Source organism: Giraffa tippelskirchi, chromosome 13, assembly GCF_054371585.1.
Source record: "Giraffa tippelskirchi isolate mGirTip1 chromosome 13, T2T-mGirTip1v1.2.pri, whole genome shotgun sequence".
In the NCBI taxonomy this organism is placed as follows: Eukaryota; Metazoa; Chordata; class Mammalia; order Artiodactyla; family Giraffidae; genus Giraffa; species Giraffa tippelskirchi.
The window spans coordinates 108,449,703-108,463,423 of NC_137287.1; the positions used below are offsets into that span (position 1 = coordinate 108,449,703).

The 13,721-nt window shown below is 42.0% G+C and overlaps 1 protein-coding gene across 1 annotated transcript in view; it reads left to right on the forward strand.

The window, feature by feature from the left end:
* Window positions 1–13,721, forward strand: part of CTNNBL1 (catenin beta like 1) — a 157,712-nt gene that overhangs the window by 56,577 nt on the left and 87,414 nt on the right. The window contains exons 6-7 of the mRNA XM_081558811.1: window positions 4,291–4,384; window positions 7,642–7,733. Coding sequence (XP_081414937.1) covers window positions 4,291–4,384; window positions 7,642–7,733 — 186 coding nt within the window. The remainder of the gene's footprint in view (window positions 1–4,290; window positions 4,385–7,641; window positions 7,734–13,721) is intronic.

Genomic DNA, 13,721 nt, shown 5'->3' on the forward strand with positions numbered 1-13,721 from the left:
AAACAAGTGACCATTTCTAGACTCCCATATATTATTTGTTGATCTGCAGCCAGTCAGGAGCCATCAGTAAATGTCAGACAGCAGAACTGGTAGGTGGTCATCATCTGTGTTTTCCTACCCTTGTGCTGCATTCAGGAAGAAGTTTGATAAGTATTCTCATATTATAAGGGTTGAGTTGTCCTCATAGTTTTAATTTGGGGCCAATATCAGAGGCCTGGAATTGCATGAGCGGAGGCTAGAGGGCATATAGTAGAATTTATTGTGATGTGCAGTTTGCAGTTATTGCCTTGGTCTTTTTCCCAGCTGGAGGTCCTAGGCAATAGAACAGCACATTTGTGGGGAGAGAGTGCGGTCCTGGCATTCTCAGGGATCTTTGGGGTTTAAAATTTGGTTTACATCCACTGCTGTTACTTACACAGAGGCGAATATTTGTGCTTTGTAACAAGTTGACTTGGTAGCCTGGGAAACAGACTTTTTTCTGAAGAGTGGAAACACAAGACTATTTGCTTTGATGGCAGTTCCTCTGGCATGCCTCTCTAAAGAAGACTCCTTGAGAGTCGTGATTAAATTACATCATTTCCCCACTTACCGGTCCCCCAAATTTGCCATGCACTTGGCAATCCCATGTCTTTGCTCACATCTGCCTTAAGTTTGGCAAGCCTGGCTTCCCTTGGGCTATTTGGAATACTCCTATTCATCCTTTAAAGCCTCACTTAAACCTCCTTTCTCCTGAGTTTTTTTTTCAGACTCATCACCTCCTCAGAATTTGTGTTCCTCTACTATCTCGTACATCCTAGCACTCGTCACATTGGCTTGTAGACATCTTTTTATAAACTTGTCTTTCCTGAGATGTGCTCCCCATCAGGGGAGGGGCCAAAGTGGTGGCTTTGTCACTTAACAGCTGTGTAACCTTGGAAAAGTTACCTAACCTCTCTGTACTCAGTTCCTTCTTCTGTGAAGTGGGAATAACAGTAGTAGGTCTGTATATGAGATAGGTTGCAGCAGGCCTAAGTTTTGCATTATAACCATATTACCATGTGTATTTTCAAAACTTATTGCTTGGTCAAGATTCAGGGGGTGTGTATGTAGGGGTGGGGGAGAGGGTTTATTATTGTTTTTGAAATATGAAATTTCCAGAACTCATAGTAGGTAGAAAAACCCCAGTCAAACTCAAGAAACCTTGTTGGCAGATTGTGGAAGATAGAAAAAGAATCCTTCAAACCCTCTCGTCTCAGCTCATCTGTCCCTTTCTTATTTCCTTCTTTTCTCTTGTATCTACCCTCTCTGCACAAGTGGAAAAATATGACTGATTATGCCCCTGAACTTTGTCTCGGTAGGATCTGGTGGAATATTGTTTGGCAGATATGCTAACAAGCGGAAATAGCCAATGACTTATCAGAAAACGTCAGACTTAAGACAGTCACAATTTCCAAGGCCAGTGTTGCTGTAGCTGATGCTTTAATCCCTAAGAAGAATTTGTTTTTAGTTTCAGAGTTAGTCACAGGACCAAAAAAATAGGCATGAAGGCGGTAGACCCAGGAGTGTAGAGGGACAGAATGCTAATTTGTGCTTCTTACTAGATGATACCGGAGCTATGCATAGTATAAATATTTTTCTGAGAGTTTTCTCAGCTAAATGTATTTTGACTGCCTTGACCCTCCTGCAGTCAGATAAAATTGCATTTAACCCAGCTAAACATAAAGTTTCACACTTTGCAAGCTTAATAAGGCTATTTGTTAGAAGTTACATTTTTGTAGCAAGGAAAAAAGGTTTTTTCCAGCCAGACCCATTACCAATAACCATCTAGTTCTGGAATTTGAGTGTGTTGCTTACTGCCTGGCTCAGTGGTAAAGAATCTGCCTGCCGATGCAGGAAGCTCAGGAGACACGGGTTCAACCCCTGGGTCGGGAAGATCCCCAGGACGAGGAAATGGCAACCCACTCCAGTATCCTTGCCTGAAAAATTCCATGGACAGAAGAGCCTGGGGGACTACAGTCCATGGTGTTGCAAAGAGTCGGATATGACTGAGCAACTGAGCATGCACGAATTGTCCCCACCACCTTCCAGACAGCCGACTCTGGTAACAGAACTAAGAGTTGAGGAAAGGGAGGGAAAATAATGCAGATTCGGCCGCGGTAAGCAATTGAAAGTGGCGAGGCAGTTCACAGAACTGACAAGCAGTGTGATACCCGGTGGAGTTGCAGTGTCTGCTGCTGTAGGATTCAGGGAGATTACAAGTCAATCAGGGTGATTTAGGGAAAAACAAACTGTGACATGGTTCATGTTTTTCACCCAGATGTTTTTCTGTTTTCTCTCACATACCCAAATTGTCCAATTAATTAGGGAAAGCTCTGCAGTGGATTTCTTTGAAGCTTTTGCTGGCTGTGAGATTTGAGAGCAAGATTGTATATCTCCTTGATATATAAGAGGGGGAAACAGCTCTTTCTCCTATTTATAGGAGCTCTCAATTCTGGCATCAGTATCTCCTCCAATCTGCAACTAGGGTCCTCACACCGGGGCAGAAAGGAGAGCCTAGCAAATCTGCTTCCTTGGTGACGCAGGTATCCCCAATTAGTCAACAGTTTCAGCTTCTCCCTCACCTGGATGCTTCCCTCAAGTCTCACCCGGAAAGAGTAAAGAGGCCTTATTTCAAGATGTGTCTCTCTTGCCATTGTTCCATCCTCAGGCTCAGTTTGAATTGTCTGCAGAGTGCCTTGTGCAGAAGTGTTGAGGAAGCATCAGTTGATGAGATCATTTCTTCTCTGTCCTTTCTCTCCTCTCCTTTTCCCCTCCCTCACTAGAAGTAACAGGATGTGATGGGAAAAAATAGTCTTGGAGTTGGTCACTTCTGCCACAAGCTCTATGACTTTGACCAGGCTAATTATCCCTTCTGGACCTTTGTATTCTCACATGTAAAAACTGTGAGGGATACTTGAGAGTAAATGAAGCAGTGTATATAGAAATACGATTACAGTACACAAAGTAAATGTTTTGTCAGTTAATTTAAATTTAGCAAAATTACCAAATGACTGGTATGTGTAGTGTTGCACTTGACTTTGAAGAGTGTACCAAGGTAAATGAGGGTACAGTGTCTGCCTTCACAGAATTTGAGTTTTTCTTACCCCGTGCGAGAGATGGATCAGTGAATAACCAGGTATCAGAAGAAGGAAAGGGCTGGATTCAAACTATCTGCTTAATTTTTGAACCAGACCCAGAGTAAGACATGCCGTATACTTTCATTTAATCTTTACAACTCATTCCCATTTCCTACGTGAAGAAGCTGAGGCAGTGAGAGAAAGGATGCACCATGGGTATGCAGCAGATCTCGTCGACCGGTATAGGTTTATTATTGGCTGCGACTTAGAAATTTATTACCAGATAGATAATCACTTCTTGATTATTAAGTGTTTCTGTTTCCTTAGTTATCTTCCTCGGGTGCTCCTGCGTTCCCCAGTGGCAGGCTCTGTGTAAGGGCACACATTGTGTCAGAAGGTAGCATGAAGTGGTGTAAACACTGTTTCATCTAAGAAGGAAGCTTGGTTTTTGCTTCTACTGCCACTGCTTAGTAAACGACGGTGTGGTCTCAGCCAGGTCACTAATCTCTTGAATATCATCTATATGACACAGCTACTGAAAGTTTCTTGTGAGTGGTATGTGGTTATATGAATCAAATGAGAGAAATAAAATTGCTTTTTAGGCATTATACATAATAAAACATAAGGCATTTTATTATGTTAAGATTCTTTTTGAGAAGGAGTCAGAAGTTCATCAAAGGTAACAGTTTCATACAAGCTTGGTTATGAAAACTTAGAAATGGTTTGAGTTTAACCTGAAGTTTTGAGATCAGTGTCAAATACGGCAAGTAAACTTCCCAACTGAATATCTCTTGGTGCTGTGGTCGAGAAATGTGCTACTCACTTGAATGAACTTGTGACTTGAGAAGGCATTCTCGTAAGGTGTTTCAATACCCTCTAGAAGTAGAAGCAGCACACGACTTGATTTCAGACGGCCTCGGTTCAAGTGGAAGCATGTAACTCACTCACTGTTATCTTGAATTTTCCCTTGTCCCCTTAAGCTTCACTAAAGTTAGGGATAATGAGGCCTGCTGTTTCTTGGCCTCAGGGTCACTGCACAACTCAAAAGAGAGCTTGGGATGGGAAAGCACCCTGCAGACCACAGGTGGAGGTTGTTTACTTTGCTCGTTCAGTAGAGAAGGGGGTACAGGAATGGGAACGTTTTGGGGACCATCCTGTGACATGTACCCCTTTCTCTTGCTTCCCTGATGCACAGGTGGACGGGCAGGTGGTCGCATTGCTCGTGCAGAATCTGGAGCGTCTGGACGAGTCTGTGAAGGAAGAGGCGGACGGCGTCCACAACACTCTGGGTAAGGGGGAGAGTGGCCAGCACTTCCTGAGTTTGTGTTTGTTTGGGGGGTTGGCACTGATTTCCTTCCTCCTTCGTAATAGAGTCAACAGCCAGAGGGTTCTCCTTTTTTCTGCTCCCAAACTGCCTGTTCAGGAATGAAGACCCTTGTGTTAATTTCATATAACTGCTGCTTTGGTTGGGCTTGCAGGTAATAAAAGCAGAAATCCACTAAGTAGGTGACCTTCCTGGACAAAAACAGCTGCCTCCTCTGAATAGGCCTTTGCCTCTGCCTCTGAAAGTCAGGATGAAGCCTATGCAGGATGGATTCTTTTTCTTTTTTCTTTGGAAAGTATGTATTTTAGGATTTTTTAATCCCCTTCTATTGGTTTTTCTTCCCATTTCTCTGCAGTGGAACTACAAACTTTTGAACCACTGTGTATGGGCATGCCTCATTTTTTGTGTGTGTTCTTTATTGTGCTTTGCAGATGTTACATTTTTACAAATTGAAAATTTGTGGCAACCCTGCATTGTCAGATGATAGATAGCATTATTTACTAATACGATATTTTTAAATTAAGGTATGCACATTGTTTTTTAGACGAAATGCTATTGCACACTTAGTAGACTACAGTATAGTGTAAGTATAACTTTTATATGCACTTGGAAACCAAAAAATTCATGTGATTCTCACTTTATTGTGATATTCACTTTATTGCAATGGTCTGGAACCAAACCCACAATATCTGCAAGGTACACCTGTGCCTTTATAGGACATTTTATTTGAAAAAGAGTTAGTATTTCCTTCCCTTCTTATGTGTACTTTGCCGTGTAAACTGTGAGTTGAAATATTGCTGTTAACTTGGCTGTCCCTTTATCATATGTTCATTTAAGTAGGTTCCTCTGCAATATTTTCCCTCCTCCTCCTCAAGTCTCCCCAGTCTTTCCCTCTGCAAAGTTGATGAGCCAATAGGCTGTTTAAAATTGTGGTTTGGGGTAGTGCTGTTTATCACCATTTGCTATCTTATAAAACCAAAGGTGATGTGTCTGTAAGCAGAGCTTGAGAAATGAACAAGGCCCAGCAGAAGTAAAAATTTTGATGAGGTTAGATTTTCTCCCAGCTCCTTTGTGTCTACCACAGATTTCTCTTGTAGTTTTATACTCTCTACTGGGAAATTATCATAAAGAAGGAGGAAGACATAGCACCTAGGGAGTAAGAGAAGAGAGAACACAACAGTCTGTGATCTGGGGGTTGGCTGTAGTCTAGAGCCAGAATTTGGCATTGCCATCTGTTAGCCTAATGCTGAATTTCGCTGAATAGAAGGCTTATCAGAAGTCTTAATGGACTATTTATAAAAAGAGCCTGATGTAGTGGGAAAAGCACCAGCCTGTCAATCTGTGAAGATCTGTATAGTTTCAACTTGGTCCCTTACCAGCAGCTCAGGAGAGTCATCCCTCTCTTCCCTACTAAGCATATGATGTTTGTCAGGCACTGTTCTAGGCCACTGGGTGTATTAAAGATGAATTAGGCACATTTCTTAAGAATCAGACTGATGGCAAAGTCTTGAACAGAAAGGAAAGGTAATACAGGGTATTGTAAGAGGAGTATAATAGGAGTCAGTGGGGAGCCCTACGGAAGAGAAGAGGAAGGGTCTCCAAATGGCTGGGTAGGAGCAGGTAGCTGATTGAGGCTGAATATGAAGAGAGGTACATTTTGATGGAGAAATGTGAGCCAGACCCTCAGGCAGGGCAGTATCGTCTGTCAAGTCATGAATGGGTAAGGGCTTTGGGGAAATACTAGAAATGTGCTGTAGCAGCGAGAGGTAAAGATGATGGGAGATGGGACCGGAGGAGTAAGCTTGTCCAGGCTATGGAAGACCTTCTAAACCTTGGCAAGATGTTTGGAGTTTATTCTAGTGGACAATAGAAAGCCAACTAAAGTGTAAGCAGAATAAGATAAAGGCATCAGAGGTTAAAAAGAATGAGCCAGTTTCTTAGAAAATGTCGAAAGTGATTTAAGGTATTCAAATGATCTCCATCTCTCAGTGGTCTTGTTGCTCCTCTGCTCTCAGAGCTTTGTATCTACTCCCTGGGGGGCTGCCTGGGCATCCTTTAAGTTGCCATTGGCAAGGCTGACATGAGCTTAAGAGTGAGGAGGAAGTAGGAGGTACATTGCTTCCTTCAGCCTTTTCTCCTTAAGACCCAGGCCTGCTGGGCGTTGTGCTTAGAGAGCACAGAGCTCCATCTGCTCTCCGGTAGTAACATATCCTGGCATGGGGAGCAGCAGGGGCCTGAAGGAAAGGAAAGCACTGGATATATTAGAGTGAGGGTTTGGGTTGTATAGGTTTGGGTCTCTTTTTGGCTGTGCTAGGTCTTCGTAGTGGCATGTGGGTTCTTCAGGACAGTGCGAAGGTGCTTCCCTAGCTGCAGCACAGTCTCTAGTTGTGGTGAGTGGGCTCTCTAGTTGCAGCAAGCAGGCTAGGTTGCCCTGTGGCGTGTGGGGGTCTTAGTTCCCCAGCTAGGGATTGAACCCGCATCCCCTGCATTGGAAGATCAACTCCTAACCATTGGACCACCAAGGAAGTCAGTAGTTTTTTTTTTTAACGTCCTTTTTTTTAGTCTCATAATCATACAATCACTGTTTTTTTTTTGGCCTCCTCATTTAAAATTTTTCTATGAAACAGCAATGTGCTTGTTGTAGGAGATAGCAGGACCAATTATATTTGATTCTGAGTACCTGACAGTTACCTCTGCCAACATGGCCTTTCCTGTCTATGCACCTTATTTTGTTCAATTAAGAAGATCACGCCTGCTTCCCTTGTAGTATCTGAAGAAAGAGATCTGAAAATGGGTGAATCAGGAGAGGAAGAGGCTCTGAATTCGTTCACTGATTTTTCCCTATAAGGCTTCTGCCTAGCCCCCTGTCTCTTCGGTCACAGGTCTCAGGGACTGTAGTACTGTGACAGGAAGAGGGCCTTCTTAGGCAGATTCTCACACCTTTGTGTATTCTGCTGCAGCGTTCTACATAGTAGAAAACCTTTCACTATTCCTTTAGTGAATTCCGACAAGTTCAGTTATGAGTTTTACTTGTAACATAACTTGAAGGGAAAAAAAATAAAAACATAGCATGTTCCTAGTTAATCTAAGAATGACAACACAGCATCTGGCTGGGAGGAATATAGGCAAGTGGGAAGAGAAATATAATGTCTGGCATGGGAAGCAGGCTGCAGATGGAAACAAAGTTGCCTTCTCAAATGACTGGTGTCTGTCTCTCTGCAGCTATTGTGGAAAACATGGCCGAGTTCCGGCCAGAGATGTGCACAGAGGCTGCCCAGCAGGGCCTTCTGCAGTGGCTGTTGAAGAGGCTGAAGGTAAGTCTTTGCTGTGTGCATGGCTCATGCTGGGTCATTGGCACAGGTTGTTATTCCTGTGCTGTGTGATCTAGTTTGGGAATCTTTTGGCAAATGTTGCCTCTCTCTTTGCTTCTCTTCTTTCATTTGTTTTAAAAATAGCCTTTAATAGCCCCGAAAATAATATAAACATGTTGTCAACACCAATTCACATAGTACAGAAGGTTTATACCGGAAATAGAAGTTCTCCTCTGCTGACTCCTTCTAGTTCCGCTTCTCAGAGACAGCCACTGTTAACAATATTTTACCTATCCTCCAGAAATTTTCTGTGTAAATAGGAGTGTATGTGTGTGTTTATATGTATTTCACAAATAGAATTATACATTATTTTCTTTTACGGGTTGATTTTTTTCACTGAACTAATGGCTGCCTAGTATTCCATTTTATGGTTGTGGCAAATTAATGTAACCATTCCCCTGTTCATAACAGTTTTTTACTGTTAAATCAGCACAGTAGTGAGTATTCCCATGTACACACACACCGTTTTGTTTTCTTTTTTTTTTTTTGCACATTTGTGTCAGTTTATCTGTAGGATAAATTCCTAGAAATAGAACTGTCAAGTTAAAGGATATGCACATTAACATTTTTGGTAAATTTTGCAGAATTGTCCTCTATCAGTTGCTCCACTGAGTTGAGATGTCTATTTCCCCTATCAATACTGAACACTGTCAAACTTAAAATTTTGTTAATTTGATAAGTGAAAACTGGTATTTTATTTTAATTTGGAATTTTGAAATCAAGTACACAGTGTTGGCTTTCACCTGTTTATTAGCCAGTTGTATTCATCTCTTTTAGCTTCCTATTTATATCCTTTGTTCATATTTCTGTTGGATCATTCATTTGCTTTCCTTGTTAGCATATTCCTTTTGACCATCTTTTGACCATTTAGTGCTTGTACCATAGAGTGAATGAGGAAAGGGAGAGGTAAGGGCTTCTCTCAGGATAGTATTAACCAAAGATGTGATGGGAGGAAGTTTGGAACTACTTAATACTGTAGTACTGACATATTCTGGGCAAGCAAGGATTCTCAGCTTTTCAGTGAGAAAGAGGCACTTGTTTGTGGCTGAAATGATTCTTTAGGTAGTCCTGGCCTTGCTGAGCTCCAGAGGGTCATAGAGATGCAGAAAGTCTAAGGTGCATCAGGTCCAATTTATCCCCCCACCCTCCCCCCAACCCCCCCACTGTCTTGGCAGGGGTAAGGAGGAAGATTTCTGCTTAAGATATCATAGGTCCACATGGTTCCCTCTCTTTCTGACAATTCAGGTCTTACCAAATCCTTCTTATTTAACCCTTTGTTGCCATTAAATCTGTAACATAGAGTTACATAACATGACTTGAGGACATTCAGCTAGCCTGTATGTTCTCATCAGTGGGTAGGGGCACACTTGCTTGTAGAAGTATAAACTTAATGCGTAGTTCAGTAGACTGCAACTTCCTATCCACACACACACACCCTCACCTTTCCTTTCAGGAGACAGTCAAGTCTGGTTAATTCGCTCATTGTCACGTTTGCAGCTTCCTTTTGACCTCCTCTCATGAATCTTTATGTCCTTTGGTTTCCCCATGTAATTACACTCACAGCTCCCTCAGTTTCTTCGTTCCTCGATATTCAACAAAACTTTATTCTCCAAAGCCTTGAGACATTTTGGGGGTGAGGAGTAGGGGAAAGGGAAGTAAAACACAGAGTTAAGGCAATGGGATAGATGGCAGAGACCTGAGTCTTAATGGGATGGCCATAGGTTGGGGCCTCAACTTTATACAAAATAATCCAATAATTTTTTGGAGGTCAGGACCAATTTTTCCCAGTTGCTTGAAGCTTGGTACTGAATCAGGGATTCTTCGTTAAAACTAGAATATCCGGCCTCTTCTGCCTTTTGAAAGGTGCTGAAACTTGCCGGTCTTTTTATGAATTGGTAACAGGAAGGGAAATTGAGACCTTTGGGTGTTTGGTTGGATTCCATCACTCTTATGAGAGTAATAAAGAGTCCCATTTGGCCGTCTTGCAAGCTTTTGACTCTTGCCTTTAAGCGTAGTGTTTTGCAATCCTCGGGGCACAAATAGCCATGTTGTTACCTCTAAAACAGTTTTTCAAAATTTAGGGGTACCTAACCATTAAAATGCTATTTGGTTATTTTACTAGAAGCAAAAATTCTTAGAAAATTCTGTGCTGACCAGAACATTAATGAAAGTTCTGCTTCAGGGTGAGGCCAGCAAGAAGGAATGTCTTTAAAAGCAATGCCTTGCTCTTATTTCTCATAATCTGGGGAAGTGCTTATTGTAATCTTCACCATCATAATCATCTTGGTGAATCAGATTGAATGATGGACCCAGATCCTTTCTTTCACAGGCAGAACTTTAAAAAATACAGATTCCCAGATGTACTTTCTCAGTCTCTGTCCTCAGTGTATTTTAGACATGTTCCACATGTGATTATAAATATACGGTGAAGTATAAGATCCACTGGTCTCTAGAAATGTGAGCATTTTTGTTACCTGTTTTTCTTCAGTACTACTCCAAAACTAATTTAAAACTTCATTTTCATTATGCCATTCCCTGTTCAAGAACCTTCCTACAGTGATGCTAATGCCCTCTGCATCAGATCCCACCATCTCTGCCTACTTTTTAAGGCCCCTTAACCTGGCCTGATCTGACCCTTCCATTTCTCAGTTTTGAAACATTGGCCTTTTAGTTTTCAGACATGCCTCTCTTTACCTGCCCTCTTTGCAAAGGTCAACATTGTTGACCTCTATGTCTTTGTTCATGTTCCTCCCTCCACCAGGAATGACTCCTGCCTTACGTATTTCTAAATTGTACATAACCTTCATTAACCAACATAAACCCCTACTCTTCCATATTGGCACCACCATTTTTTGAACTAGAAGGAATCTTACAAGTTCTATAAAAAATTAAAAATCAAGACCTATAGAGATTAAGACAATTAAGATTGCCCAAATTCATGTAGCTAGTTAGAGATAGAGCTAGAATTTAAACCTAAGCTTCCAGAATTTCTTCATGTACTCTTTCTATAGCACTACTTTGCCCATACTCCCCTCTTTTTTTTCTGAGTGTCAATCATTTTTTTTTTTTCTTGTTGATTCTCTTCTGGGAGTTAGCAGATCTGGGTTGTAACATATGCCTATAGCTGTGTGAAACATACCCTCATGGAGTATCTTTTCTTCATCACCTGGGAGACTTTCATATTATTATGTGTGCTCCTGGTCTTTCTCCAAATATCCTTAAACTCCTTAACAGCAAGGACTAGGACTCCATCATATGTGCATCTCTTCCCCATTGTTCTCTGGGTGTGATTCTCAACGAGGAGCGTCAAATTACCTGGCTGCTTGTTGGACATGTACATTCTTGAACCCACCCCAGACTGACTAAATCTGCCCAGCTTGGAGTGGAGCCAGCAGTCGGTGTTTTAACAAGCCCTCCAGGAGATTCTGATGCATGCTGAAGTCTGAGAACCCCTTCTATGTTTACATTGCTTTATAAAACCTTGCCACCTAACTGAACATCCCATTGTTTATTCAGTAGTCCTTGAGTAACCCCTAAGTGAATAGCACATTAATGAGTCTCCTTTTGGTACTAGTAGCCTAGCTAGCAGTATATAGAGAGATACTTACGGATTTTTTTCATTCACTAAATGAAACCTTACTAATTTGTGCTGCTAATGAGGATAAAACCCATTTCACAGGATTGCATTAAAAGGTTTAACAGGTAAGCAGATAACTGTAGTGTGAGAGACACTGCACCATAGTGCACTTTTTAATAGGGAATACAAACTTATTAGGGTATTGTGTACTATTGAAAATAATGCCAAACTTTTTTCTTTTTTAAAGAAACAAAATTAAGATTCCTTTTTGTTTCCCAGTTAAATCATTGCTTCAAAAACAGTTGCAATATTCAGCATTGAGCTCATGAGTTAAGAATTGGCTACATGGCAACCCACTCCAGTATTCTTGCCTGGAGAATCCCAGGGACGGAGGAGTCTGGTGGGCTGCTGTCTATGGGGTCGCACAGAGTCGGACACGACTGACGCGACTTAGCAGCAGCAGCAGCATACTACATGTACAACTGGTTGATGCTAAGTCCTTAGCCCCTTATGACCAGGTGTTGGGATATTTGTAGGGCACAGATTACTTTGATGATTGTACAGGGCTGGAGCCATGTCTGAACCTGCCCCAGGTACCAGAGGGGAGCTGCAGAAATAATTTGCAGCTTCTGGCTGCAGGTGGTAGCATAATTGTCTTGTACTTTCCAAAAAAGCAGCAGCTCCCTAAAAGGTGAAGTTTAATTTTATTCAAGGCTGGCGTGTGTGCTGAGTACAAACCTATGCTCGACTCTGTAATTACTCTGACATCTGAAAGATTTAGGATCACCAGGCTCCTGGATGGAGGAGAGCCCCAGAAGCTCCAACTCCCATTGGGTAACTTTGCAAAATCCAAGAGAAGATACCTGGTAAATGAATTCTCCCTCCTACGGATTTTGACTAAATGTCCTTGCAGTTTGGCAGTTTGGTATTTTGCAGGCTTGGAGACTGTCATCTCTGAGTGAGATTTAAACAGAAATAAAACTTCCTTGGTGACTTTTGTCTTTGGCTAGACATGAAAGATTAGTCTCCTTTTTTCCCATTGAGCCCACGGTTTCACTCAGTGTAAGAGATATATGGCAGGTTAGAGAGGCAGAGTAATTTGGCCAAGATCACATAGCTAGTAACTAATGTGTAGAACTGAAATTCTAACCTGGACATTTCTGATCCCGGTCATCAGAAAAACGTGTAGCACCTACTATGTGTTCAGTTCAGTTCAGTCTCTCAGTCGTGTCCGACTCTTTGCAACCCCATGGACTGCAGCACGCCAGGACTCCCTGTCCATCACTAACGCCTGGAGTTGACTCACACTCATGTCCATTGAGTCGGTGATGCCATCCAACCATCTTATCCTCTGTCGCCCCCTTCTCCTCCCGCCTTCAATCTTTCCCAGCATCAGGGTCTTTTCAAATGAGTCAGTTCTTTGCATCAGGTAGCCAAAGTATTGGAGTTTCAGCTTCAGCATCAGTCCTTCCAATGAATATTCAGGACTGATTTCCTTTAGGATGGACTGATTGGATCTCCTTGCTATCCAAGGGACTCTCAAGAGTCTTCTCCAATGCCACAGTTCAAAAGCATCAATTCTTCGGCGCTTAGCTTTCTTTATATTCCAACTCTCATATCCATACATGACCACTGGAAAAACCATAGCCTTGACTAGAGGGACCTTTGTTGGCAAAGTAACGTCTCTGCTTTTTAATATGCTGTCTAGGTTGGTCATAGGTTTTCTTCCAAGGAGCAAGCGTCTTTTAATTTCATGGCTGCAGTCACCATCTGCAGTGCTTTTGGAGCCCCCCAAAATGAAAGTCTTTCACTGTTTCCCCATCTATTTGCCATGAAGTGATGGGACCAGATGCCATGATCTTAGTTTTCTGAATGTTGAGTTTTAAGTCAACTTTTTCATTCTCTTCTTTCACTTTCATTAAGAGGCTCTTTTTTTTTTTTTTTTTTTTAAGAGGCTCTTTAGTTCTTCTTCACTTTCTGCCATAAGGGTGGTGTCATCTGCGTATCTGAGGTTATTGATACTTCCATATTGTGTTAGGTACTTCCATATTGGGCTTCCCTGATGGCTCAGTGATAAAGAGTCTGCCTGCCAATGTAGCAGACCTGGGTTCAATCCCTGGGTTGGGAAGATCCCCTGGATTAGGAAATGGCAACCCACTCTGGTATTCTTGCCTGGGAAATCCCATGGACAGAGGAGCCTGGCAGGCTATAATCTATGGAGTTGCAAAAGAGTCAGACACAACTTAGTGACTAACAACAGCAGCTTCCATATTATTTAATTCTCATAGTAACCTTCCAAAGAAGATGTTATTTTATTGTCTCCATTTTACAGATAAAGAAACTTGAGACCAGGA